Source organism: Nothoprocta perdicaria, unplaced genomic scaffold, assembly GCF_003342845.1.
Source record: "Nothoprocta perdicaria isolate Ctin4 unplaced genomic scaffold, notPer1 scaffold_46, whole genome shotgun sequence".
Lineage (NCBI taxonomy): Eukaryota > Metazoa > Chordata > Aves > Tinamiformes > Tinamidae > Nothoprocta > Nothoprocta perdicaria.
In genome coordinates this window covers 656,591-683,561 of record NW_020455710.1, presented here as the reverse complement: position 1 = coordinate 683,561, position 26,971 = coordinate 656,591, and the positions used below count along the sequence as shown (strand labels likewise).

Below are 26,971 nucleotides of genomic sequence, written 5' to 3'. Positions count from 1 at the left end.
CAAGTTGATTTTCACAGAACAAAGATCAGACACCAAACACCAAGAAACAAAAAGAAAATTCCAGAGGAACTCACAAATAAAAAAGAATAAAGCAGAAAAGAGGACGGAAGAAACCATGAGAAGCAGCAGACCCACAGGAGCAGACACAGCGTGGCCCGTACAATCAGAGGCTGGTCCCACCAAGTCACGTTCTTAAACACAGAGGAGATTCCAAGCAGAGACCTCGCCCTGTCCACATCTGAACAGGGATGGAGTGAGGGTGGAAGTCGTGGTAGATGGCAAAGAGGACTGGAGGCTGGGGAGGCAAAAATCACCTCTCTCTACTTGACATACTTCACGTCTCTTAGAAAAAAACAATTCAGGCTGTATTGTGGCTATCCATTGGCTCGGGGACTCCAGACCACTCTCCATGCCAGGAGACCACTTGACTATAAGTCAAGTCTCCAAGAGAGTAAAGCATTCCCCCTAGGAGAGGAAAAGCAGCCATGCTGCTACAGCTCTAGCTTCAAAACTTAGGCAGGGGTCAGGAAAATGTGTGCCACACCTGTCCCCTTCCTGAAGGGCATGAGAGCAGCTCCAGTGGGTGATCTCACTGCTTCTAGACTCTGGCAAACGTATCACAACCAGTGATCCTCCTGAGAGCCTGAAGCCCAGAGCACCAAGGATTAAGTTTTGGTGGAGAGACAGAAAGGTCTCAGTGGTCTCAATTAATGGCAGGACCCCTCACATTTCACTGCCTGACGACCACACAGGTCTAAACACTAACCTCGCCAAGAAGAACGAGAACTTTGACTCAACCTCCTGGATGACCATCTACCATGTACAATTCCATGCTGCTGAACCAGGCCAGCAACAGTCAATCTCCCACTATTCCTCACTCTGGCTTCTCAGATTTCGCATGCTTGGGACCCAATACATTCAAGATCCAATAGCTTGGCCGCTTGCAAAATGTCCTGAAGAATCCAATGTTGCCTCAGCAATCCCCACTCCCTAGTGACATGGAGATACTTTTCCTCCTGCAACTTCCAAGTTCCTCCTACAGCTTCCCTGAGTGCCTCCCTCACTGCTCTAGACAGCAGCATGCAAGAAAACCCTCATGTTCCCCACTCTGCACCAACCTGCTAGGCTAAGATGGAAGGTTAAGGCTCCTTCCAAACCCAAGTGACACTGTCCTGGAGAAGCCTAATAGAGCTTAACAGATCTGTTCCTCCCACCAGGCCAGCTCATTCCTCTCCCTGAAGGCTTACCTGGGTCCAAGAGTGCTTTCCCAGGTGACACAATCTACTGCGAGCGCCCACCACGAGGGACAGCCTGGTGGGCCTGGAAGCCAAGGAAGAGCTTCTCATACCACAATGAAGCACTGGTTACTGCAAACCGCCTTAAGCAGCTTTCCAAGAAATGGGTAGAGAGATTCAGAATTGAGACAAGAACAGAGATATCTGTTAGCAGCTCCTCCTTTCATTTGACTGGGAAAAATGCTACCACCAACATACGAGTGAGACATCTGGGAGACATCTGCAGTCAGAAGGGACACCCTGGAAACTCTACGAAGCCACACGGAAGTAACTACAGGTTTCCAAAATCCCTTCTCCTGCAGGAATAGCAGCTTCTCCCTTGCACCCAATTTACAGCCAGTCCTTCAATTAAATGTTGACTCTGACCTGAGCAAGGACAGCGTCATGTTGGCTTCTAAAACAACTCGAGGAGCAGAAGAGTAACCTAAGAGCTAAGAACAGTCTGATTTCTAGTGCAACCACAAGAGTGGATGATCCCTTAGACACCTTTCACTCCAGGTTCATGGTGAAGGGCAAGGGAAGAGAAGTGAGCTGGGGGGAGGGATGTCCAAGCAGATCCCAATTAAAGCTTAAAATGACAGGGAGGTAAATGAAGCGATTGTCCTTTTGGTCTCTCAGCTGGATGTGAAATGCAGGAAGAGCTGTGATGAAGCAGCACACAGCAAAGTCCTTAGATCCAGTGTATTTCTCTTAGCAGAGGTAAGTGCTCTCAGACCCGCTGAATTTCAAAGAGCTTCACATCTGTGTCATACCAGATAGGGGGATCCACATTCCTGGGAGAGAAAAACAAGACCCACTTTACTCTCTTTGACCAGGTGCCTGGAACTCAAACCCCACTACCAGGCTTACAGGACTGGCTATGAGGAACAGATGACAGATGCAAAAGATGACATCACAGTTGAGACAAGGGGCCGTAAAGGGATGACAATTTCTACAACATCCCCCAAAGTTGAGTTTTGCTTCTAGTCTCTGCACCATCCTCTCTAAGCAACAAGAGGGAATAGAAAAGCTGCCAGTTCTCAAACAAGAAGTGCTCCCGAGACCAATTTCCTTCCTATCTCCAGTTCAAACAGAAAGTTTTGGAGCAACTAATTCTCCCTAGTCATTTCCAACAGTACCACATCTATCTTTCCTCTAAATGAGAGGCAGCCTAAAGCTGCCAAGTGCACTCACATCTCTGTGGGCTATAAAAATGTTTGTAAAATGACTAGGTTAAACTTCACCCACTTGATTTACCTCAAATAAATAACTCCCCACATGTAGGTTCGGAACCACATGGCAGTGCCCGAGTTTGCCTGGTACTTGCGGATGAGGATGGGGTGAGGGACAGGCAAGAGCCCCACCAGAGTGCCATGCTGCAAGAACTTGAGAATCTCCGACTCATCTGTGAGACCCCTGTAAAGAGACAGAATAGGAACATTCCTGGTATGTCTCAGAGGAGAGATAATTTTGCTGCAGCAAAAATGATCTTTTTAAGCAAATTCACACATGCATGCACACATCCAGACAGAGAACCAACAACTTTGACCCTCAAAACATGCATTGCCTCCAGTGAATGAGAGTTGGAAAGGGACTACAGTAACAACCACCTTGGCAAATAACACGGTCACTCCTCTGATGAAGTTGTGATGCTTTCAATTATATTTCACAAGAAAACAGAAATAAGTAAATTAGATTTGTTGGCCCAATTTCCTCTAAGAGACTCATCAAGTCACCAACCTCAGAGAGCAATTTATGCTGCAGCTCTTCCTCTCCCAAAATGCACTTACTTGTCAATGCAGATCTTCTCCACCTGAGGGACCAGAACCTGTAAGAGTCGCATGATTGTCTGAAGGGGCAGCTTTGACTTCCAAGACATCACCTATGTGTGGAAAAGACCACAGGGACATCAGTGCAAATGGTAGTTTTTCTGTGTTTATTTTCACTGTCTCACTTCATATGAGGTTTGCTGAATAATAAGAGGTGGATAAGCTAAAGGCACAACAATTATTCACCATATCAGGTGGCTTTAGGCTTACGAGATATTCAATGGGTTTTAGGTTTAAAAAAAGAACAAAATACTTCTTTGTAAGTGTTAGTGAACTTCTAGTGTTAAGACTACAAGTCAAAGGTATTCTCCACAAAGAAATATGCATCTCATTATTTACTTCCTTTGTGCAGCTGCCCTTACCCAGTCAGGAGTCGGGGTCCACTGCCCACTGGAAGATGCACTAGAGAGCCGCCTTCGATCCCGTCGAGGCTGCGATGCCTCCTATCAACACAGGACACCACAGTCAAGACCAAGACCTGCACCCCCTTTCTGTGCTCGGTGGCCCATTCCCCTCAGCTTTCCCAGGGCGCTCCTGTGCGACCAGCTCAGCCTGTCCCTGGGATAGATCAGACCCACCAGCCCAACGTTCCCCAAAGCTGACCCAGCAAGGGACAATCTGTGATGAAGCTGAGTCACCCTGTAGCAAATAACTCCATCCAGCACTGCTGACACACCTGCTGGAACAATCTGTGGTGGGAGAGCTAAATGAGACTGATAAGAAGGGGTTCAGGCATAGTTCTTTCTGCCAGCACAGAGGTTAAGTTGCACCTGCAAATAAAGACCCCAGGCTTTGAGATGCACGGAGAACCTGGGTACTCTGGGGGTTTTGTGCCCACTGTGTTTTTTTCAAAGCCTAAACAACATCATTTTACAACAATTTGCAGTTACAACTCATCATTCAGCACAGCTTCAGTAACATGTCCCCATCAAGCTTCTAAAAATAAAACTCATAAAAGCATAAACCCCCCCTATTTCCTTCAAGTGACCCCACCCTCTTGCCCTTTGCTCCTCTCTCTCCCACAGCCCTTACCCCTTTCCCAGCTGCCACCCAAATGCTGGCAGCAGGGTGACACTTTTAGGAGACAAGAGATGGAATTATGCCCAGATGTGAGAGCTGTTGAGCATTTCACGAGATGCTTTTGAAGTGGTTATGACTGATAAGTGGTGAACATTCCCAAAGATAAGGGAAAGAACTTAAATCACTCAAAGGTGGGGGACCTAATACACAGCAAGCTCTTAACTGGGTGCTTTGGAGACAGCATGGAACAGGGAGAGATGGTGTTCAGGAAGCCTGAAATAGCGCGATCCTTGGAGACTGGTGTGTGCTACGTGAGGCACCGCACAGCAGATTCTGTTCTCATAGAATCACAAAACATTTAAGGTTGGAAGGGACCTCTAGAGATCATCCAGTCCAACCTTCCTGCTCCAGCAGGGACACCCAGAGCATGTGGCACAGGCAGGGGCATCCGGGTGGGTTTTGAAGACCTCCAGAGAAGAAGACTCCACAACCTCCCTGGGCAGCCTGTTCCAGGGCTCTGTCACCCTCACAGTAAAGAAGTTCCTCCTCACATGGAGATGGAACCTCCTGTTTTGCAGTTTGCACCCACTACCCCTTGTCCTGTCACTGGCCACCACTGAGAAGAGCATGGCCCCTTCCTCCCTACATTCCCCCTTCATGTACTTATACATATTAATCAGATCTCCTCTCAGCCTTCCCTTCTCCAGGCTAGACAGGCCCAATGTCACTCAGTCTCTCCTCACACGAGAGATGTTCCAGTCCCTCAATCATCTTGGTCACCCTTCGCTGGACCCTCTCTAGAAGCTCCATGTCCCTCTTATACTGGGGGGCCCAGAACTGCACACAGCGCTCCATTCTCCCCACAGCCTACCCCACAGCCAGTGCTTCCCCACCCTGCACATCCTGGCGGATTTTCGCCCCGTTCCACAAACATCCAGACACACAAACAGCGCCGCTGGAGCCAGGTGGGGCAGCTCCTGGGTGGCCATCTGCCCGAGTGGCGTCAAAGATCTCATGCACACAAGGAGAGCCAATGGAAGCATCAGGATGTAAGAGCAGAACATGAGTCGTTTGCTTGCTCTGCCAGCTCGTGACGCCTTTGCTAATGGCCCCAGAGTAGTTGGCCTGTAGGCAGAGCGCTGACAAGAGTAAGGAAGAGCACAGCAGGCTACAAACAGCCTCACTGCAGGTCGGACCGCAGCCAGACATGGAGGCAAGAGCTGTAACTTGCTCACAAACTCCACAGGAAAGCACTGAGAAAGCTGGCAAGTCAGACTGTCTTTCCAGAGCAACCGGTCAGAAGGGAAGCAACTTCTAAAGAAGGGCTGAGATCCCCTTGACACCCTTCCCAAACAACACGCTTCAGCCTCACGCGCTCTCCAGGGTATTTGCATCTGCATCCCAGTTCTGCAGTGCTGGCTTAGCCAGGAACGTTCCCAGAGCAAAACAGATTGCAGCACAACATCAGTGAGCCAGAAGACATCGGCTGAGTTCTCCATCCCAGAAAGGCAGGAGAGGAGAAAAACAGAGGCAGTCAAGATCCAAGCTGAGAGCCTCTGGATCCTTCCCCTTTGCACACGTGCACTTACTGCTCCATCAGTGACTTTAAGACAGAGAAAGTCCCTCTCGTGTCCTAGCTCGTGTCACTAGCACAAGCAGGAACACCCATAATGAGGCAATACTGCTTCCAAACTGCAGTGTGTTCTAGCACAGCTTGGGTGTCATACTGCCCCACATAGGGTGCCTTCCTCCCTGGGCCCACCAGAGCTTCCAAAGTCTCCCATTTTAGCTCATTTTACACCCAAGTTCCCAGAGGTTAAGCCCAGATGCTCCCCAACCACCAGAGGAGTGTCCAGCCTTACCCCACTCCAGGGCTCCCCATCGTTCACAGCTGAGGGGGGGCTGCCCTCTGGTAGGGGCTGCAAAGACTCGGGCTCCAGTGAACGCATGGTCCCATCCTCCGACACCTGTGACTTCTCGGTGAGCTTGTCGATTCCTGTGTTGAACAGGGAAGAAGCTCAGAAGCACAAGGGAATTAAATGGGCTTAAAAGGTGTTCCCTTCCACCCTGCATTACATGGACACCCTGAACATCTGCTGACGCCTGAGGCACTCTCCTGTCACCAGGAGCAAGGATTCTCCTTGATCTCATCACCCCAAAGGAGCTGGGGTGTCTCTGGGAAGCCACTGCCTGCTGCAACAGGAACACAAAGGCACCCAGGTATAGCTAAACTGAGGCACGAGACAAAACTGGGCTGAAAGGCCCTGTAAACTCTCCTAGCCTGAGAAGAGAGCAGCTCCCTGCACTTTACTTGACTGTGATCAGCTTGGGCAAGCTCTATCTGAAACTGCGACTAAAGAGCACTAAGTCAGTCACAGTTGCAAGCTCTTAATCTCTCCCACACCCAAAGAAAGGGTGAGTCCCTGCTGTACCTCACAAACAACCGTCTATCATGCTATAAAGATAAACTAATGCTGACCCGGAGTAGCTACCAAACTCGTCTTCAGCGTGCCCGGTTCAGCAGGAGCCGCAGGTCGCGAGCCCTCCATGGAGACCCCATCCTGGGAGTTGGTGCGGGAAATGGGCTCCGGCGCCTTCTTCCTGCGCTGCAGACCCTTCTGGATGGCCTGCGAGTCCGTGGGCAGGTTGGCCAGCTGGTGAAAGACGTTCCGCTTGCGGATCACAGCGTAGACCAAATTGGAGTTCCCTGGGGACCACAGCAACAAAATAAGCAGAGGAGGAAGATTCAGAGAGCCCTGCCAATGGTCAAGTCAATGGTCATGATTGTACAGTCATAAGAGCATAATACAGTCATAGGACAGTCCTGGTAATAATTAGTATAATGATGGAAACCCTGCAAGCTCAGAAAAACATGCTTTCACTCACAAAAGTAGTGGCATGAGGGAAAAAGAGAGGAGTTTTGTATCCTGTTGTCCATTACAAAGCAGTTCAAGAAATTCTGTGAAATCTTTCCTAGGCCAGAAGACTTATAACCAGAAAAAAAGGCTTAAATAGTCACTTTCAAACTTCTGTCTGAGAAGAGAAAGGAGGGTTTAAACTGCATTAGCAAGCATTTTGGAGGAAAAGGTTGCCAGACAAGAATCACTATTCCTCCATCTTCAACAGAGAGACTGGAGCACCCTACTTGTGAAAGAAACAGGCTTGAAAAAGAAAAAACAAAAGGCCCAGATTTTTATCATCTGTGACAGGAAACAGAATGAAACTAGAATGAAACTGTACTCTGAAATAAAATGCAAGCCACAACCTACCCATCTCAAGTCCTCTCTTCTGGTCTGCAAGAGGCAGAGTTTATATTGATAACTAGCTAGCATTTTATTTTGCTCTAATCCAGACAGAAGGGTAGGAACCCAACCTTGTTTTTTTCCTAACTTATCAGTCCTAGACAAGTCTCCATAGAGCTGACTTCTTCACTTCTCCCTCTCTCTGTCAGGCTTTTCTCTGAGCTTCAGGCTTATGTTCTGTTGGACTAAGCTAGCAGAAAGCCACTAAATAGAGCAATCTGTCCCTTACCATCAAACTGGTACTGAATGATGTTGTTGAAAACTTCTAGCAAGAAGAACACAAGATGATGGTTCTGGACAGCAGAGAACAGGAACCAGGTAGTGGAGAAAGCTTCCAGGAGATGCAGCAACTTGTTAGCAGCCACCATGGAGAGAGACTTCAGGTATGGAGACACTAAGGAAGGCAAAGAAATGAAAACCAGAAGCAGGTCCCTTCCAAGGGACAACATGAATTCATCACTGACAATGCTCCTCTTCTGTCTGCCCACGCTCTCTCTGCTTTCAGGAAAACCTCATGGAATAGCTGAGTCCAACAGCGTTCCACAGAAACTCTTCCCAACATGACAGAAGTTAAACAGGGATATCTCCTTAGCAAAACTTTACTTTTTTTAAAGTCTTATCGTGCAGTTTTTGGACTAGGAACATTATGGCTGAAAATCTCGTACCGCCCAAGTCACCTAGGCACTTGCTAGATGCAGGGGAGGCCACCAGCCCTGCAGGGAGGTGGCACTCCCTGCTGGAGAGGGACAGCACTGCCACCACCTGGGTGACAGCAACCCTAGAAGGGCTCCAGGGATCCCTCTATGCCCTCCTTGACCTGCCTCTCTCAGCCCAAGCACCATCCTGCAGCAAGAGGGGATCTTCAGCGGGCACCTCCAGCCCCGAGGTCACCATAATGGTGGCCACTGCCACCAGTAAATGCAAAGGGCTCCTCAGGACAAGAGGGATGTGGAGCTGCTGGAGAGAGTCCAGCGCAGGGCCACGAGAATGATCAGGGGCCTGGAACATCTGCCCTATGAGCAAAGGCTGAGGGAGCTGGGCCTGTTCAGCCTGAAGAAGAGAAGGCTGAGGGGGGATCTGATCAGTGCCTATAAATACCTCTAGGGAGGCAGTGAGGAGGAGGGGGCGGCCTCTTTTCAGTGGTGGACAGCGATAGGACTAGAGGAAACAGCCACAAACTGAAGCACCAAAAGAGGTGCTCTGGAGGTCCCTTCCAACCTTAACCATTCTATGATTCTATGAAGGGGCAGAGAGAGGAGAGTCCACGGGGAGGGAAGGGGAGGCTGCCCGAGCCGTCCCCTGCACAGGCTGCTTACCGTTCACAATGATGGTGAGCAGGCAGTCGAAGAGGGGCTGAAGCCGCTGGTGCCCGCTGGTTATGATCTTGTGAAAGACCTACGGGAAAGAGGGAATTCTTGAGCAAGGGCAGCACCAGGACCTTGCTGAAAGCACCCTCTCGACCAAAACCAGTGCCACCCCCGTGCTAATCGCTTCCTGACACCATTCCTTCCTAGGCTGGGCCCTGCGTACTCCACAATTACGCAGGTGGGGAAGGTCGCTCGCGCTGCAGCCCGGCGCTCCAGGAGCACAAGCTTTCATTTCCCGTGAATCCCCTGGGAACATCATTAGACTCTACAACATCACAAACAGAAACCAATTGTGAGCTGTTCCAGAGTGCATAGACAGCCTGATAAAAAAAATAAATCACCAGGAAGTGAGAACCTCTTCACCCTCTTCATGTCCAATGGGTGTTGACTCTGAACCCTAATGATAGCTTCTTGAAATGCCAAGGAGCTAATGATTTCATATTTGATTTTAGTACAAACATACAACTCAAATATTTGTCCCACATTTCTGAACTATGCCCTCAGACATGGAAAGACAACTGCCCCACGACCTGTTCAGCCAATTCCAAACTCGCCCTTCCCCTCTCCAGCAGGTATTCCCACAGGGGGAGCCTGAGGCATGTTCAGAGTATCAGAAAGCAATAACAAAACAGCACCAAGTCCTGGTCTATGGATTTCTTCCTACTTTTTCTAATGGGAATCTCCTCCTGGAGGTTGATCAGGAGCTGCTGTCAAGTTCCAGTCTGAAGCAAGCATGGACGTGTCAGGAGGCACTACTAGCCGCAGGCCTCTGCTGACAGCGCTGTCAACACTGGGATCAACACTGAGACATTGCCACCCACAATCAGGTCCAGCAGAGACCAGCCACCCCGTCCATGCCAGACTCTCCTTTAGGCATCAGTCCAGTTCTTTGGGATCATTTGTATGACGTGCCCCCTGCCAGACACATCACCTCAGGCTAGTGTGCAGCAAAGACCCCACTGGCACTTGGATGCATCTCATATACTTTCCATCTACTCAGTGGACTGGCAATCCAGGGAAGAGCCACTGAGGGAGGAAAACAACTGTTGTGGAGATGTGAGAGAGGACAGAAGAGGCCTGGTACTCACTATGATGAGCAGATCTGCATGTGTCCCCGTGAAGACAGGGATGTCCATAGGCACTCGCACAGAATAGGGCTTGTTCAGGCGAACGCCGAAGTTGCGCTCCCCGCTGAGCAGCAGCAGGATAAAGACCCCGATATGCATCAAGCCCACTCGTGCTGTGAAAACAAAGACATCCTGGTGAGGTCTGTGGGCTCCTGGAAACAGGAGAGTGGCACAGAGAAGACAGAAGAAACAAAAAATGATTGGGCTGAAAGAAAAATTGCACAAAGCAGAACATCCTCCTCAGGAACATCTCACACAGAGATGCTCCAGAACCAGCATCTGTCTTGAGTGGGTTTATGAAGCCAGGACAGCATAAATCTCACATGGATTATGCTTTTCTTCATTCAGTTGGGTAGATGTAAACCCAAAGTACCAGCAGGAAAAATTTGACTTCTTCCTACCACTCAGGATGGAGTTATACCCCCACTTACGCCAAGGAGAGAGCAGGTTGCCCATTTCTCCCTCTTCACAGCATCAGAGACACTATTTTGGACCTGAGGACCAAACATATGAATACATGCCAAGGATCTCTCTCTCCCTCTGCTGTGGTACAGATCACGTCCTGCTTCCAGCCCATTGCAAAATTTAACAGCCAGCTAATGGCAACACTCTGCTTACTTCACACCTGCAGATGACCAGGAATAGGCATTCAAACCACAATTACAACTGAGCAGGAGAGAGGAAGCATCTTAAAAACATTCTAGCGTAACTACTAAGCACAGAGGGCCCAGCTCTGCCAAATAACCAACTTACATTGGTCTGCTCTGGCGTCGTTGAGAAAATACAAGATGGGGACGAGGATGTCAAGAACATCGCTGCTTTTCAGCACAAAGAAGAGAAATTTCTGGAAGAAAGGGGAGGATTTCAGACAAATACAATTATAATTGGGTTTCTCCACCATCCTCTGGACTCAAAGCAATGTAGCCTCAATCTAAACAGCTTCCTAAGGCTGTTAGAAAGGCTGGGTACAGATACCAGCCTTTTATTTTCATTTACTTGATAAGTAATTTTAATACTTGCTCTTGCATCTAGCTCAGGCACTGATCTCTGGGAGCTATGGCCATTCTCACATTCTCTCCCTGGGTCACAACCCACCTGGGAAAGAACAGCACAGTTGACCCTAAAACCACAAATCTATTGTCCTCTACCTGCTTTGAAACACACAGGCCTTTGCCAGGGCTTGGTTTGGCCCGAGCCACATCGGGCTCTGGGCACCAGGCAAGGAGAGGCAAAGCTTGACAGTAAATAGATCAGCACCTTATTGAAGTCACAGAGTTTCCAGAAGAGGACGAGGAGCTCCTGGTGGAACTGAATCTTCTTGGCAGAGTTTGGCAGGTAGGTCTGGACCAGCGGGTTTGATAGCAAGCGGGCCACTCCTTTCAGGATGAACTGGAAATCCTGTTGACAGACCAGGAAAAACTGTGGTGGGCCCAGTGCTAGTGCAATCAGTATGGAATCAGACGGGAAGTTCATGACACGAGCACTTTACCTCTTCTCGGTGTATTCTTGAGAGGTAATTTACAAATAGATTGTCTGGTCCCGGAGGCTGCATTCAAATAAAACAAACAAAGTGCTGTTGGTGACAGGATATACTCAGGCAGTCAAGTTAAGTCACTGGCTTTGGGGGCAAACGTCTCTCACTTCATTTTTCCTCTCTGAATAATCTAGCTTTAAACTGGAATTAACCTAGGGAACAAGGCACCTTAGGGGACCTGTAAAGTCAGGGGCTTTTCACTGGCACATTATAGATTCAAAGCAATCATTGAAACTTAGTGGTCTGGTCATTCATGGTTCTTTAGCGCCCTATAGAAAGAAGCAGGACACATAAGGGTCAGTTCTGCCCCAAAGCAAGTAAGAAACTTTAGACTGCGAGGACAGGAGTGTTGGGCCCTACAGGTCAGTGTTCAATGTAAGGTGACATAAGAGGATAACAGTGTGTTCAGGAAAGCTGCATAGAAATGTCCTGGTATCACTCACATCCACATCATCCATAGCCGTGCCAGTGGTCGTGCCATCCACCGTGGGACTCGAACTGGTGGAGCTGTCATAGTCCAAGGTGACAATGAGCACCTGGGCCGCCTCCTCCACCAGTGGCTCGCGATAGTCGGAGAAGAGCAGGTGGTTGTAAGGAATCCCATAGCCCACGGGGTCGTAGGCGCAGACGATGTTGAGGAGCGAGGTGAAGAGCGGGAGCGCGTGCCTGGGGAGGAGAAGGAAACGCTCGCAGGAGGCAGGAACAGAGAGCAAGAAGCACAGCCTTGAGGTGGCAAGAGAAAGGCCAAACTCTCACTTCAAACAGGCTGAGACGGAGCGAGGTGAGCACAACATGGTCACCATGACAGGTATGGACAGGCTGCAGCTGGGTCAAGTCTGTGGAGAGCCGCAGCACACAACACAAGACCCACAGCTGAGCAGCTGAGAGACAAGAGCTAACACAGCAGCTCCCTGCAGGCTCCTGGCCTGCAGCTGAGTGGGAAAGGGAGGTGAAGGTGATGTCGCCCCTCAGAGGGATGTTGTCCAGCCATCTGAAAAGGAGAGCAGGACCTTAAAGCTCTCCAGACTCTGGAAAGACTAAATTGGCTACCTCTAGCCAGGACCATGTTGCCCCAGACGGGTGACTGTCACGTCCAGGGACGACAGTGTCACTAGAGGGCAGTATTCACTCGCACCAAGCACCAGAAGACAACCCACTCCGCAGTACTTCACTAGCATCCACACCAGGGAACAGAAACCTCCAGAAGAGGGACCTGCATCAGACTCACCTGGACACTGCACTCGTGTCCCTCTCTTTGCTGCAGAGTTTTCACTAAACAGAGAAGCTAATGGGGATGTAAAGCAAGACAGAGCACAGAAAAAGGACGAGGAAAGCCACCGTGTTGGGAGGAGCAGGGAGCCAGCAGCTCCCTGGTTGCCAACAGCCTCCCTGGGAGCTGCTTCCCTCCAGGCACTCGGCCCTTCTCCTCTCACCTGTTCTCAGTAGAGCAGAAGAACTGCACCCACGGGTTGGCATTGCTGCTGTCTGAAGAGGGAGGCAAATACATGGCCTCAGAGAAGCAGGTCAAAAGGAGCTTAAGCAGCTCTGTCCTGAAAGAAGGGAAGAAAAGACGAAGTCTTAAGAGTCATCCCGGAACAGGGACAGGACACAGGCAGCACAGTCACTGACACAATAACCCTTAAGGAAGGCTCTGTCTCAGTTTTGTAGTCTTTCCCACATGTATCTGGGCGCCCAATCTGATTTTTGGAGCAATGCTGCTGTTCCTGACCCAAAGCACTACACTGAATTGCTGCTTTATGGAAAAGAAATACAGCAGAGAGGTCCTGGCCTGCTTCAAAGCAGCAAGGTTTTCCAGCTCCCACCACAGACACTCCAACTCCCAAGTCCCACTGCAAGAATAAATACAAAGGGAAGACTGGGATTTATCTGTGCTACTAGTCCTGCTAGTTCAGACAGGACTAAATAGAAGGATCCTTGGAATCATGGACATCTTGATAAGTAAAGAGCCCAACTTCTTCAGATCACTCTCTCCCAAGTCCCTCTTATTTCCATTCTGCATTTGCAGACCCTCTCACCTGTTCAAGTCATGGATGTAGTTGGGTTGTGGTGAGTGAGCAAAGCCCACGCCAGCCTCCCAGATGTACTCACAGCTGTCAATGGAGTGGATATCCTCTGCCGTGTCCTGTGGGAAGGAGGAGGTCAGAGCCCAGGAGGCAGAAGAAGGAGCTCACAGCCCTACTGGTATCCAAGGCAGCTCAGCCCCTCTCTTTAGCAATGGCAAAGAAAGCAGCAGAGCAGCACCCACACATCAGGTTCTGCACACCAGGGCCAGGCAGAGCACTGCTGGGACAGGGGACCTCATCTTTAACATGTGCTGAGCACCCTTCCAGGATGAAACCCTTTCCCTAGCACGCCAAGGAGAAAGGCAAGGTGTCACTGCAGGGAAGAGTCACCTGGCACCAACAGATGCAGCTCCTGGCACAATTCCCAATCGCTTTGTCTCCTGAGGACACAAACCCCTGCAGTTTGCCCTTCTTTATCATGGGCAGCCAGGTCAGCATTAAAGCAGCTGAGAGGATACAACCAGGCACGAAAACCACCCATTTCTCCTCCAGGAATAGCTGCGAGGGCCCACACGAACATACTCACATCAAGGACGCCTGGCATGCTTTTGCTGTCTTTTTTTTTTTTTTTTTTTTTTTTTTTTCCCTTCTCCCTTCTCTCCAGTGTTTTAATTAAGCAAATTCTCCTGCCTGTCTTTTTATCCTCCCTGCACTCAGGCAGAGCAGCTCAGAGGACTGTGCTCCTAATTGCTTTGGCTTCCCATTGCATAACCTCCCTCCCTCCCACAAAAGCAGTGACCTCAAGACAGTGGGGCCAAGAAATACTGCCAGGTCTCTCTTCTGCCCGTTCATCCTAGCAGTTGCTCTTCCTCCACTCTGCTTCCACCATCCTCAACCACAGACTGTGGCTCCAGGACTATATGCAGTTCTGCCATGACCATGAGGTGGTTCTACCCATCTCTCCTGCCCTTATCCAGTAGCCAGACCCAAGAGCGCAAGTCAGATCAGGTGTGAAGAGGGAAAACCCTTTACCTTACAGGTAGACACCAAATAGAGGGGCTTCCCAGTCTTGCTTGTGGACTGGACCTACAATAAATACCTGCAACAGTGGCCACAAAGCTGGGGAGAAGGAGTGAGCAATGAGGAGATACCCTAGCTTCAATCTCTAGCACATCTGGCAGAACATCCCTGCTTCAGTGAACTCCTCTGAAGCAAAGACAGAGCGCAGAAATCAGGCCACATTTGTGTTTGCTGCAGTAATATGCGGATGGAAAGGAAGTGCACAAACACGGCAGACTCTTTATTCATTTATGCCACAGTACCTGTGTTCAGGCAAACAGAGCTACCTCCATCCCTAGGTTGCACCACATGGCAGGGGAAACAACAAGGTGCTAAAGGTCTCTGCTCTCCCGGGAACATCAAAAGAGCAGTTGTTTGCCAGCACAGTCACGGCTTCCCAGAGTTGAGCTGTAATGCCAGGCAAGGGACAGTCGCTCCAGCCTGTACTCGCTTAGCTGTCCCCAAACACCCCAATGCTGTGGCTCTCCCCAGCCTCTACCACACTCACAGCTTTCTCACAAGCCAGGGAGGGCAAAGAGGAGCTTCCTGTATCAACACACACTTGTATCTTCACTCACTTTGACCCAGGCTCCCTTTGTTACCCCAAGAAAGACGTTTTTAAGAGTAATTTCTTTGCTCTAGGAATCCCTTCGATTGATCTCTACAGAAATCAAGAGTTTACTTTTGACAAGACACAAAAGCTCTGAACACAAAGCATAAAGACATAATAATGCTTTTATGTCCACAACTTCTTCCCTTTGCAGGTTCTCAATAGATTTTACAAGCAGAGATTATCCTGATGCTTTGATATCCTATCCTATCATTCACCTTCAGAACAAAGGGGCTGGCTTTAATCATAGATTTGGTTAAAATGATGACGGATTGCTTTAAATCTAACACCTGCTGTAGAAGTCAGAAATGCCATAAAGTCAGCCCAAAATGTGAACATTAGTCACTGTGCGTTCAAGCTCAATGACACAGCATTTTCCTGCCTGCCCATTTGCAGGAAGCTGCTCGGATCTTCCAGGTGCCCCCTAATCCAACTACCTATATCTATGTGGGTAATGTTGTGATCCAACTTACCACCGTGCTCCTCCGGTGGCTCTGCACCGTGAAATCAGGACAGAAGAGCAGATCCGCGACTGCAAGGAGCAGCGACTCAGCCAGCGGCCGGGCATTTTCATCATCCTCATCCCCCTAAAATGGAGAAACGTAGAGCAGTATTGTGAATCCAGGGTGAGAGAAGAGCACACAGCAACAGTGGTATAACACACGGAAGGCAGAAGTCCAAAGGGACAGGCAGGAAAAACGCAAAACCCCCTCCATAGAGGCAAAGAGTTCCCCTGGGAGTTGATGGCTAAGTGGCGAATGAGCTCTCTAATGAGAGCCACCAAACAGAGCAGGTGAAGGATCCCAGGCCTAGAGATGCTGGGAAGACAGAAGAGTTGCACTGGATCCTGCTGCATGGAGCTGCTCCGCTTACTGAAGCCAAAAGCAACAGAATCCATTCACAGAGAAGAGGGTGTTACAGACACAAAGGAAGAAGGCGACTCAGTTGGGGCACAGGAAGACACCAAGCGGCAGTGGAAAAACGGGGAAAAGCTCCGGAAGGCTGGACCTGGAGGGGACAGAGCAGGGGAAGCAGGAGGTGCCCGGCGCAGCCAGCGCCACCCCAGGCTGCCGCAGAGGAGACTCCACCAGCTGCATCGCTCCCAGCTCCCACACGAATCCTGCTCCACAGCCTTTGCCACAGGAAGCTTCTCCCGGCCCTGTTGCCGAAGGGATGCGACGTGCGGCTGTCCCCAGTGCACGCGGCTGTGGGAGGGTGGGGAGGCACCTGCAGCAGAGGGGCTTGTCCTACCCAGCCAGCCATGTGGCTCTTCAATCACAGCAGGCAGCTAAGGACATAACGGCCTGGGGGCTCCGACATCTGTCAGGAAAAAAACAGGCGGACAGATCCCGTATGTAAGAGGAGGCGCGGAGAGGACGGACAGAGGCTGCTGGCAGCAAGGATGCTTTCACTGGGGCTGGCGATCGGAGATGAACAGAGAGGCATTAAGGTCCAGAGGGATTTTGTTTTAAAGAATGGTCTACACTAATATAGGCTCGGCTTCCACGAAAAGCCCCTGGAGGCTCTAGGCACCCAGACATCCAGAGTGGCACAAAAGAAGCCAGTAGATCCCAGTGGGGAAGGCAGCTCATTTCCAGAGCGCTCCTGAACAGGTTGTCTGTCTCAAGAACTGTCACCCTTTCTCTTCCTCAACACAGCAACACGCGCACAAATACAGCCCCTGTCTAAGCCCTGCATCCCCCTTCAGGGCCAGCACCCACCCATGCTCAGGTCTCGTTCAGGAGGGAGCGACCCGCCTACCAGCCGCTTCTGCACCCGGAACCCCAGCACCCTGCTGATAACCCAGAGGCAAAACAGGGGCTGGCCACCCCAGAGCCACCCTACCACTAAAAACTAAGCAACTCCCTCCTCCACGTGCAGGACGCAGTACGGACAGCGGGGACAGCAGCCAGGCTGGCTCAGGGCACCAGGCACCCCACTGTCACCTTCCCCAGAGCAGCTCTGCTCCCTTGTTCAGCCCCTGCGGATGGAAGGGTGACCGAGCACCCTCCCCGGTGCATGGGTTGTGTAACAGAGAGCAGCTCCCACAGGCTGCCCTGCCCACCAGCCACAACCTCCCCTTGAAGCTGCCTCAGGGGAAGGAGATTAGAGGTGACAGGCAGAGACGGCACAGGGTTCCAGCTGTACCTGCCACTGCCAAGCCCTGTTAGCCCTGCCCCAAAACAGCACTCGAAACACGTGGGTGAAACCACCCTCTTCAGCACAGCGCTCAACCACGCTGGCCTGCACGCTCCGACACTCCTGGCATCCTGTTCTCCACGTAGGATGAGCCAGCTGTGGAGACAAATATGTATATTTGGGCTAACAACTGCCTTTACGACACTACTTCTCCCACCTGCAGGAGCTCCAAAAGCATTTTACCCGTGCCACACTGCAGCTAAGCAGGGTGCTGTTGTGTCTGCTCTCCAGCCAGGAAAAAAAGACAAGGTTTAGATTCCCCTGGGGTCACGCACATCAGGAACATACCCAGAAATAGGCCCCAGCTCTTTAAATTTTCAGTCACTATTGGTCAATTAGGGGCTTCACCTACCAGTGAGATCCCAGTAAAAAATCTGCCCATAGCAGCTCTCTCTTATGGCTATACCCAAGGAAGAGCTTCGGGAGATGCAGCAGCCCAGGCTAAACCCAATAGCTGAAGGCAAAAGAAAAGCAGCAAGAACCAAGAGAAGGAAACCAGCTCAGAAAGCGCCGTTTACTTTGGGACCAAATACTACTGGAATAAGTGACTCCCAGCGGCATGTAGGTCTCCCCCCACAACCTGCCCCTCACTCTCGAAAGGAAGAATAAGTGCCAAGACACAGACCCCTCCTCGGCCAGCGCCAGGGACAGTTGACCAGAAGAAGCCTCTCCAGTCTGGGTCCTCAAAGATGTAGGGCAGGATGCGCGTGAGGAGCCGGCAGCAGTTCAGGACGATCTGCCTCTCCTTCTCCGTGTGGCAGCCGCTCTCTGCTCCCTGCACCAGCTTCTCCACAGCCTGGGGGCAACAAAAACAAGACAGGAGGCATTAGCCTGGAGACACTGAGCAAGAACCCAGACCTGGGTTCTACTCTTCCACTGTATGGGATACTACATGGAAAGAGGAGGCAGAGATTTCCAACCACACAGGAAAAGGAGACCCCTTCTCCCCCTGCACTCATTTCCTCTGATCCCTGATCTCAAAAGGAAGATGAAAGCAGAACCATTTACCCAGGATTCATCTTGCAGCTTTTTAATTCATGGGGCCACGTGTCCCTGCTCATTTTCATAGCAGACTGTCTGGGTCACTGACTCTGCTGGTTTACGTCACTACCTTAATGGGTGCTGTTTGGCTCCTCTCAGCCTGGCCCTGCAGAGTCTGTGGCTGCACCTAAGGGTTTTTTGGGGGCATTCTCACGGTGGAAGTACACACTATGTCCCCAAAATGACTGAGAGTGACATTTTGATCATGTTGTTGTGGTTTCTACAAACAGGCAGCGCTGCTAAGTCCAGCAACGTGCTGCACCACATGCACATCAGCACCCTCGGCCTGGCAACAGCACTGCAGGTCCACCGGCTTCTCTGCCTGTTGCACCAGGATCCAGAGCTCCTGGATGAACCACCCTGCCATGACCGGGTTTTCCATCATATATGTTTTCAAGAGGGAAAACAGCCCATATCTTAGGCTTATTTTGAGGGGAAAAAGGACACAGGTCTCTAAAGCCTCCTCGGTTCCTAAGTCGCTATTTGCCAGAACCCAGCACTAGCAAATGACCATTTTATTTCATTCTCATATTCTTCCTCAGACATCCACTACAGACCTCTGTCTGTATGATTCAGCAGGGCCCTTTTGCATTTCGTACAGCGGGAAAGAAAAACAGGACAGCAACAGCCATTTGCACATTGCCAGATACCATGCTGCATGTTTCCTACACTCCTAGTTCAAGGCTGAGCCTTATATGGCTCAAATCAAGAGTATTATCAACACCTGCACTTTCCCAGGCAGCGTAAGCCTCACCAGACTGTTCCCTCTGCAGCCTAAGCCACTACAAACCAGCTTGGCATTTTTCCTGGTTCTGGCAGAGCAGGAAACACGAGCTAACATCCCACTGCTCCATGAGGACGGGGCAACACCAGAAGCAGCACCAGGGACACACTGACATAACAAAAGAAGAAAGATGAGGCTTTGGACTTCCCCAGTTTCATCCAGGGACTTTTACAATGACAAACTCCACATTTCTCCGGGGTTGATGAGTTTGGAGGAGAAGTAAGACACAGCGAGGAGTGCTCAGATGCAGACAGGGAAACAGACGCTCCAGCCACACCACATACCTGTGATGTTGGTATTAAGTTCCCTAAGCTTGAAGCAGCTACCACTTCAGGCAAGGCTCGGGGTTGCACGATGAGATGCATGGCAGGAAAAAGAAACAAGAAGGTCTGAACTGAACAAACGCAGCTGTGGTCTGTGGTAAACCACGAGAGGAAGGGCTGAGAGTTATCATGAGCAGATAGGGACAAGCCAGCAGAGCACGTGCCAGCAGCCACCACCATCACCTAACTCTTGCTTAGCTGAACGTGTTAAAATGTCCAGTGCTTACATAAAATTGCCTGGGAAGCCATAGACTCTTGGCTGAGGAACAGCCTCCCTCCATGAGCATGGCACTGAGGAAGAGGAGGGCGAACTCCTTACCTTGTAACACAAAGTAGCCAAGTTGGAAGGTGATTCTTCTCTCACTGCTCGGATCTCTGCAGCAGGTACAAGGGCAAATACATCCTGCACTGACGTGGCTGTGTCTGCCCAGAACTGGTCCCAAAAGGCATCATCTGTTGCTTCCACGGGCTGCAGAAAGACAAACAGCTGTTAGGAAAACAGAGCTGCTGTTTTGTGAGGGCCAAACACGGGAGATTACACCTGGATCAGCCCTGGGTATCAGCAGTACCAAGTATCAGCAGTACCTATATACAGCAAGTGAGAAAAACATATTAGCACCGGTTTTACAGTCCAACCCCTCTGCTGTCAGAGCCTTGACTGATCCCATTGCTCCCTCTGCGATGAGGGTGACCAGCAAAACATTTATACAACCAGTTACATTGGGCTGGAGCTCTCCAAACACACAAGCCCATCTGCTTGGCTGCAGCCTAGGACTGCTTGGCTGCAGCCTGCAACAAGGTCTTCCCCAGTGCACGTGGGCCAGGCTGCTGTCACACATTCCGTCACCTCCCAAGCACAACAAGGATGCCCTGAGCTCACGCTGGGGCTGCATCTGTGGGAACCAGGCGAGGCAGGCAGGGAGACGTCACGTTTGAGCACGAACCTTCCGGAATCAAATATTCACGGAGAGCTGGATTCAGTGCAGCTGGTCCCTGCCAAGGCTTTGCTGTTAAAAAAAGCACTAAGTGTGCCAGTCGAAGGAGGAGATGGAATGAGAAGGCTGAGATACTAAAAAAGCAATCTGATTCCTTCCAGGCATTGCCCAAGAAGCCCATGTCCCCATGCCGGGGTGCAGATCTCCTTCCCTCTTACCTGTACTTCTGTCTCCTTCCCGTGGTGTGAGAATAAGTATTTTAAGGTAATACTTTACAAAGGTAAAAAAGCCTGAAGTGTTTCTGTCAGCAGGAAGGTCTCTCTATCACACAGCAGCTCAGGCATCCAAAGCCAGGGAGCTCTGAACTATCAGGGCAGACCTTTCAGCCAGCCTAAAGCTGAGCATCTTCCCATCTAACTGCTCGCACTCACCAAATACACAGAGGTAGTGTTCAGGCAGCCCAGGGGGCCTCTAGAAGGGTGGCATGAGCCTTCCTGAGAATTCATGCCATGAGAAAGGTGGGTCAACAAGTTCACTCAGAGGAGGAAAATGGAAGCGTCTCCCGAGGGATTTCCCTGGCCCTGCAGCAGCATATCCAGCATGTCCGAACAGGGGCCTGGCCAGACACCCCCGGCTCACGGGTCAAGGCAAGCGGGAACCTCCTGCCACCGACACGTGGCGGCTCCAAAGCGAAGAGCAGCTCCTGCTAACGGCGGTAACCAGAGCACGTCCGGCAGATGGGAAAGGGACAAAAATGCTCCCTGCTCTGCAGGCAAAAGGCTCCTGTCGTGGTGCCAAGACCTGGATCCCAGGAGAAGGGCTCACTCACAGCCCTGGCACCGAGAACACCTGAAATTCCCCTCCAGGAAGAGGAAACACCTGCTGAATTAACAGTCACAAGCAGGGGATGTGTCACCATCACCCCAGGCCAGCAAGCGAGAGCAGCAGGCAGGCTGCCCCCAAACTGGAAGAGCTGGTTATTCCCTACAGCACCTTAACGGATCCATAGGCTCTAGGCTCGTGCCCTCCTTCCTGCCTTGCAGTGAATCAGCCCAAGCTGCTACCCAGTTCTCAAGCAAAAAGAAAAACACAGTGTCCAAGAATCTTCCTAAATACTGCTGTAGAGCTGAAAACTGCTTCATTTTTATCACCTGACTTTTGAAGCAAGTTCCCACTAGATGCCTTTTTGAGGGAAACAGGATTTTTCCAAAGGATGCAATTGTACAGCTCCACAGAGGGAACAGTGGGGCACTTTGGAGCTCTATTTTGAGGGGAATTTGGCTCCCAGCGCACAGGGGATCCGCGCTTTTCCATAACCTGGTCCGCAAGCCTCCTTGCAAACCTGATCTTTAATCACACTCCTCCAAAAGAACCAAACATTCGGGACGCGAACCGATGCACAAAGTACCCTACGCTTCCTACTCCACCCTTCACGGCGTGTAGCACAACCGCGCAGAGAACTGCCACGTGTACCCCCTGGCTGCCCGCCACAGCCGCTCGCCCCGACAGCGGCGAGCAGCAATTGCTGCTAATTGAAGATCATGCATAAATTATGGACTCGCCCTCGTCTGCGAGGGAAGGAAAAACCCATTTCCCCCCGGTGGATGCCGATCGCTTTCCCTGGCATCAACATGCAGCCTCCACGGAGGCCCAACACAGCCGCCGCGTCCCACGAGGTGACACAGCCACTGGTGACACAGCCATCGCGCCTGTCATCTTAGCAAGCAGCGTGCACTGAAACATCAGTTCTCCCATTTTTAATAGCTGCAGTGGGTAGGTTCCTCGTCCAACAGATGGTGCAGCCCTTTTGCATGATCCGGGGATGTGGATTCAGGGCCGACTGAGTCACTCGCACCCCTGCGGCCCCTGGATTTTATTTAATAGTCTGGCATCATGCAGCTACTTGCTGTACGTACCACTCATCTCCTTGATAGACCACTCCTGGGTTTTCTTACGCTCACAGTACCTCACAAACCATGTCTCTGGGGGATCTAAATGTGCGCAGTGCAACAAGGGCATCGTGAGGGGCTCAATCCTCATCAACAGCATGGGAGCTACGGCCACTCCAGAACCTCTGGATCACATAGACGTGTCCCTTCTTGGCAGTAAAGCTGTCAGACAGGAGCAGCCACATGCACCTCCAAAACGCTGCTCAGCAGCAGCTCCCCACCAGGCATGCAATGAGAACAAGGACTTCATTGCAGCACCAAGAGAGGGTCCCACAACAAAACTCCCCTCTGGAATCACAGCTGGGACATCTGGGGAGCCAAGGGAAGTCCTGAGCCCTCATTCAGCCCTCATTCAGCTGCTGCAGTTGGACAGCAGCTGGCAGAGCTGCTGCGGCCCAGATCCAGCTCTCCATCCAGAAGGGAGGAGACCATGGGCACAGCGGTCCCACAGGCTTGTGCAAGGGAGGCGACTGCTTTTTACCTATAGTTCACCTCGGCGATGTGTAAAACCCTGTGGGTGCAGGCTGACCAGAGGCAGAGCAGGTCCTGCCGAGCAGGGACCTAAACTTCAGGTCTGGGGTCCTTTGAAACCCACCACAGCTACGGGAACCACAGGAGCTGGAAAGGGAAGCCGCTCAGATTTCAAATACCAGTTACTGCACAGAGGATCACAGCGCTGAACAAGCAATTCCTAGACAGGATACGTCAAAGGAAATGGGAAAAAGCGCTGAGCTGACAATATCCCATAAACAGGAAAAGGTCCCAAAGTACAGCCTGCTACCCTGATTTTTACTGTCCTCAACCAAAACCTATTGTCATTTGCACTTCTTCCTTCAGACCCAATCCCTCACAAACTGGACAGAGCGCCTATTTGTACCCAGCTCCCAACCCAGGGCTCTCTGTATCTCCGGCCACATATTCCCAGCAATCCCTCCAACAGCTCCTACCCCAGGGTTGATCCTAAACCACCCTAAGGGTGTTGTGAGAGAACCAAAGACACAAGCAGACACTTGTCTTGCTCACCGTGTTCACCCTCGCCTTCCAGTCAACCCCCCATACAAGCATCCTACAGGTCCAGACCGCAAAGTCCTTAAGCAGGGACTGTCCTTGTCCTGTCACCATGGAAGGGCCTTGGTGCCCTTCCGCACCAAGGAAGGGCACCACTGCCATGGAAATTGAGGTAATTTATAAACAGCAGTGTGCTCCTTTCCACCCAAATGAGGCAGAACTACAGGGTGTAATGACCAGCGTCGCTCACGAAGCACTCCGTTGGGTTCCAGGAAATCTGGTGGCTCTGCACAGCCAGCTGATTAGTTTGAGGCAAAGTGTGCACTTTACCAACCTGTTTTGGAGCCAAGGAAATTCTGAGGACAGATTTAAATCGTTAATAAGTAGCAACATTTGAGCCTCAGTGCCAAGGCCAGCAGCTCCATACAGTTTTCAGAGTAGAAGTGATTTTCCTTTATTCTTGCAGTCAGCAAAGGAGAACCAAGGTGAGACTCCAAATGAATCTTCAGTCATTTTCTGCTTCCGCAGCAGGGGTTGCATCACATAGAGCTGAAATGAGGAACTGGAAAATGGGATTGGGCGAAGTCTGACAGGAAAAGTCTAGGATAAAAGTCACCTGTGTGAAGTGTTGTCTTAGAGGCAAAGCTGTAACTAACAAGTTTGCTTTTGATCAAGCAAGTAGACTTGACTACTTGAATCAAGTCTGGATACTGCCAAAAACAGCCTACCAAGAAAATTACCCCTATCTTATCTTAAGATGTACTTTCCCTGTGCTTAAACTAACAAGCAGTTGTGAAACAGCTGCTGCAAACCCAAGAGCAAGAAAGGGCTGGAGTTTCTGTATCCCTGTTGCTTGATCCTCCCAGTCTCTTTAAAGGCAGCAGTACAGCCAGTGCTGTAACAAGCTGGTTCACAAGATCAGGTATTTCCTATCTGCCAATTGCTTGTTGCTGAAATTGTTTAATCACCAGAGGACTGAGAATAGAAAGCATGTGTTTCCCTAGCAATTAATGGGCTCCCAACTTCAGCTTCCTGCTCTGTCGCCAAGTTGGTGCCATTCTCAGAGTCTACGTTTCCCTTCGCCCGTGGCATGCGCAGCATTTTCAGGGGTAGCTTGGGTGGGCACACACATCCACAGTGGTAAAGCTCACGTGGACCCCCAGGAAAAAAAGATGCTACTGCCTTATTATTGAAAGGACTTTATAAATTTAAGTGTAATGTAATATGTGTAGCATATAAAAATCTTCAAGCCGATTATCACTATACACTTGCAGCACATGCAAATATCTTGCCTGCTAGTACCACCATCTTCCATCACTGAAGTCATTTTGAAGTGATTTCCCATTTTTAATACTGTTAGAGCTTCAAATTTCTCTCTCCCAACTAAACAAATCAGCAAAGCCAGTTTCATTCCTGTCCGTACTTGGTTTGACTTTCAAGTTCTGGGCTCCGCGTTTGGTGCAAGTATTAAAATGCAATGCCTCTTACACATCATTTTTTAATGCCCACATAGGAAAACTTTGACTTTTTAATCTGACAGAAGTCTGGAGATTTAAGAGTTTCGTTTTAGGAAAACCTAACCTCAGTGCTAACTCTGGACTGCCATCAATGCATGAACACTGCTTTTTGCTGTACCATTTCCTTCCAGCAAAGCCTCTAGAAACACTGCAGCGCTCAGGGTTTCATGTTACCAATGACTTGATGAAAATCCATTCCCCTCGCAACCAGATGTCAGAGCAGAGGGCTGGAAAAGAGGAGGCGCTGAGAAAGCAACGTGTATTTTGAGCGCATCACTTTGGAGCAGGAACCTCCCTCAGCCCGTTATTCCAGCTGGGTGTGAAGCCGGGGACCGCGGGCTGGGGCTTTACACAGAGGTGGCTGCTGGCAGCAGCTCAGAAGGTCTCAGGGGAGCCCAGTCACGCACCTGCCCAAGCAAACAGGGCCCTTCTCAGGTATGTCAACATGGGAGCGCCAACACCCCACCCGTGTTCCACGTGGCACCTGGTCTCGCCTGCACCACAAAGACCAGGCAAGAGTGAAGCCTTTTCTCCTTCCTTCACACGGGGCCCCAGCGTGTCCTTTCACTGCGTATGTCAATAAACCAGCTGGGAGGGAGGGGGAAGGCTCTTTTCCTGCCTGGCAGCCCCATATTCATTTTTCTTTGTGAGCAGCAGACTTGAAAGATCCCTTTAGCTAACAGATATGCTGAGAAGCAGAGGCTTCAGCCTCCTCTCATTTTATAAGCACATTTGCTAGCAAGAGGAGAATCCAAAGCTTAAGTCATGCTGAACTATTCTGGCATCCAAGAGAGACTCTGGAAGAATCTCCTCCAACGCTCATTTCTCTGCTTCTCATCTTGCCTAGGAACCTCATGGCACATCCAAAATAGGATATTTTTAAGCAAAACTTCACAAAAGACATTCCTGAGGGGTGTAGATACAATTGATGCTGCGTTAGAAAATATAAACATCATCATGTTTATCATCTCATCTCACGGGCTCTTCCAGCCCTATCTTCTGCAATCCTTTTCTCAATCCAAGTCTTTGCTTCATGGAATTTCAGATTTTTCTCACAACAGCCCTGGCTCTCCTTTGCATTCATTCCTTTTCCTTCCGACCTCACCCTCCTGCCATCGCAGCGGTTTCTGTCATCATCCCCAAACTGTTACCTTGGCCACTCTTCCCTTGTCAGTGGATGAGGACATGTGCTCCCCATGGCAGCTCCAAGGCATTTGGGACATGGTTTCCCGGCACTGCCCCTCGGGCAGACAGCAGCCCACGCCACTTGGCTGCTCTTGCTGGGCTCCCAGCCCAAGGGAAGAACCAGATCCCAGGATAAGAGTGAAACCTGTTAGGCCTCCAGCCAAACACCCTCCCTATCCATGACCCCGGCTTCTTCAACTGCTGTTCAGCCCACAGACACACAGCGATGTCTTTGTGGGCAAGACGCCCTTTCCACCCATCGCCACCCAAGCACAGGGCAAGACTCTCCCACAATAATTAGGAAAAACACGGAGAAAAGGGGCATTTCCAAACGCGGCGGCACCACGAGTCCCACACGAGCACGCCGGGCGCTTGGGAGCTGGGTCTGCCCCGTCAGGGCTCCGGGACGCGCGGCAACGCGTCCGAACGCGACGTGTCGGGGAGGCAGCGGGCGCCGGCCGTCATGCTGAGCCCCCGGGTAGGTGGCAGGTGTCCCCAGGCCCGGGCTGCGTCCAGCCAGCACCACCACCGCATCCCGCTCTCCCAAGGGATGCACGGGGAACGGGCTCCGCTGAGGGGAACAGGTGGCTGCCATCAGCGGTGCGGGGAAACCAGGAGGCCCCTGGCCCGGCCATCATGGCCTCGGCGTGCACCTGTGCTGCAGAGCAGGGACAAATGACCACGACGAGGGGACAGGGGGAAGGTGCCAGCAAGCAGAGAGCGCAGCCCGCGGCGAGGGGCCCCCCGGGCGGCGGAGGCCGCGCCTCAGGGCGGCTCCCGACATGGCGGCCCCCCCAGCGCGACATGGCGGCTCTCACCTGGGTCTTGGTGGTGAGCTGGATCACCGCCTTCCTGAAGTTGAGCTTGGAGTCGGCGCTGCCCAT

General features: G+C 50.9%; 1 protein-coding gene across 1 annotated transcript; it reads right to left on the bottom strand.

The window, feature by feature from the left end:
- Positions 1 to 121: 121 nt before the first annotated feature.
- Positions 122 to 26,971, bottom strand: HID1 (HID1 domain containing). The gene is made up of 19 exons (XM_026046768.1): positions 26,906 to 26,971; positions 19,813 to 19,962; positions 17,971 to 18,141; positions 15,620 to 15,733; positions 13,490 to 13,596; positions 12,887 to 13,003; positions 11,897 to 12,119; positions 11,409 to 11,465; positions 11,177 to 11,317; positions 10,673 to 10,763; positions 9,881 to 10,032; positions 8,742 to 8,820; positions 7,655 to 7,819; positions 6,603 to 6,830; positions 5,986 to 6,119; positions 3,466 to 3,546; positions 3,065 to 3,156; positions 2,532 to 2,690; positions 122 to 2,068 (listed from the first exon to the last, which is right to left on the bottom strand). The coding sequence occupies exons 1-19, from the start codon at positions 26,969 to 26,971 to the stop codon at positions 2,005 to 2,007; spliced, it is 2,391 nt and encodes a 796-aa protein (XP_025902553.1). The 3' UTR covers positions 122 to 2,004.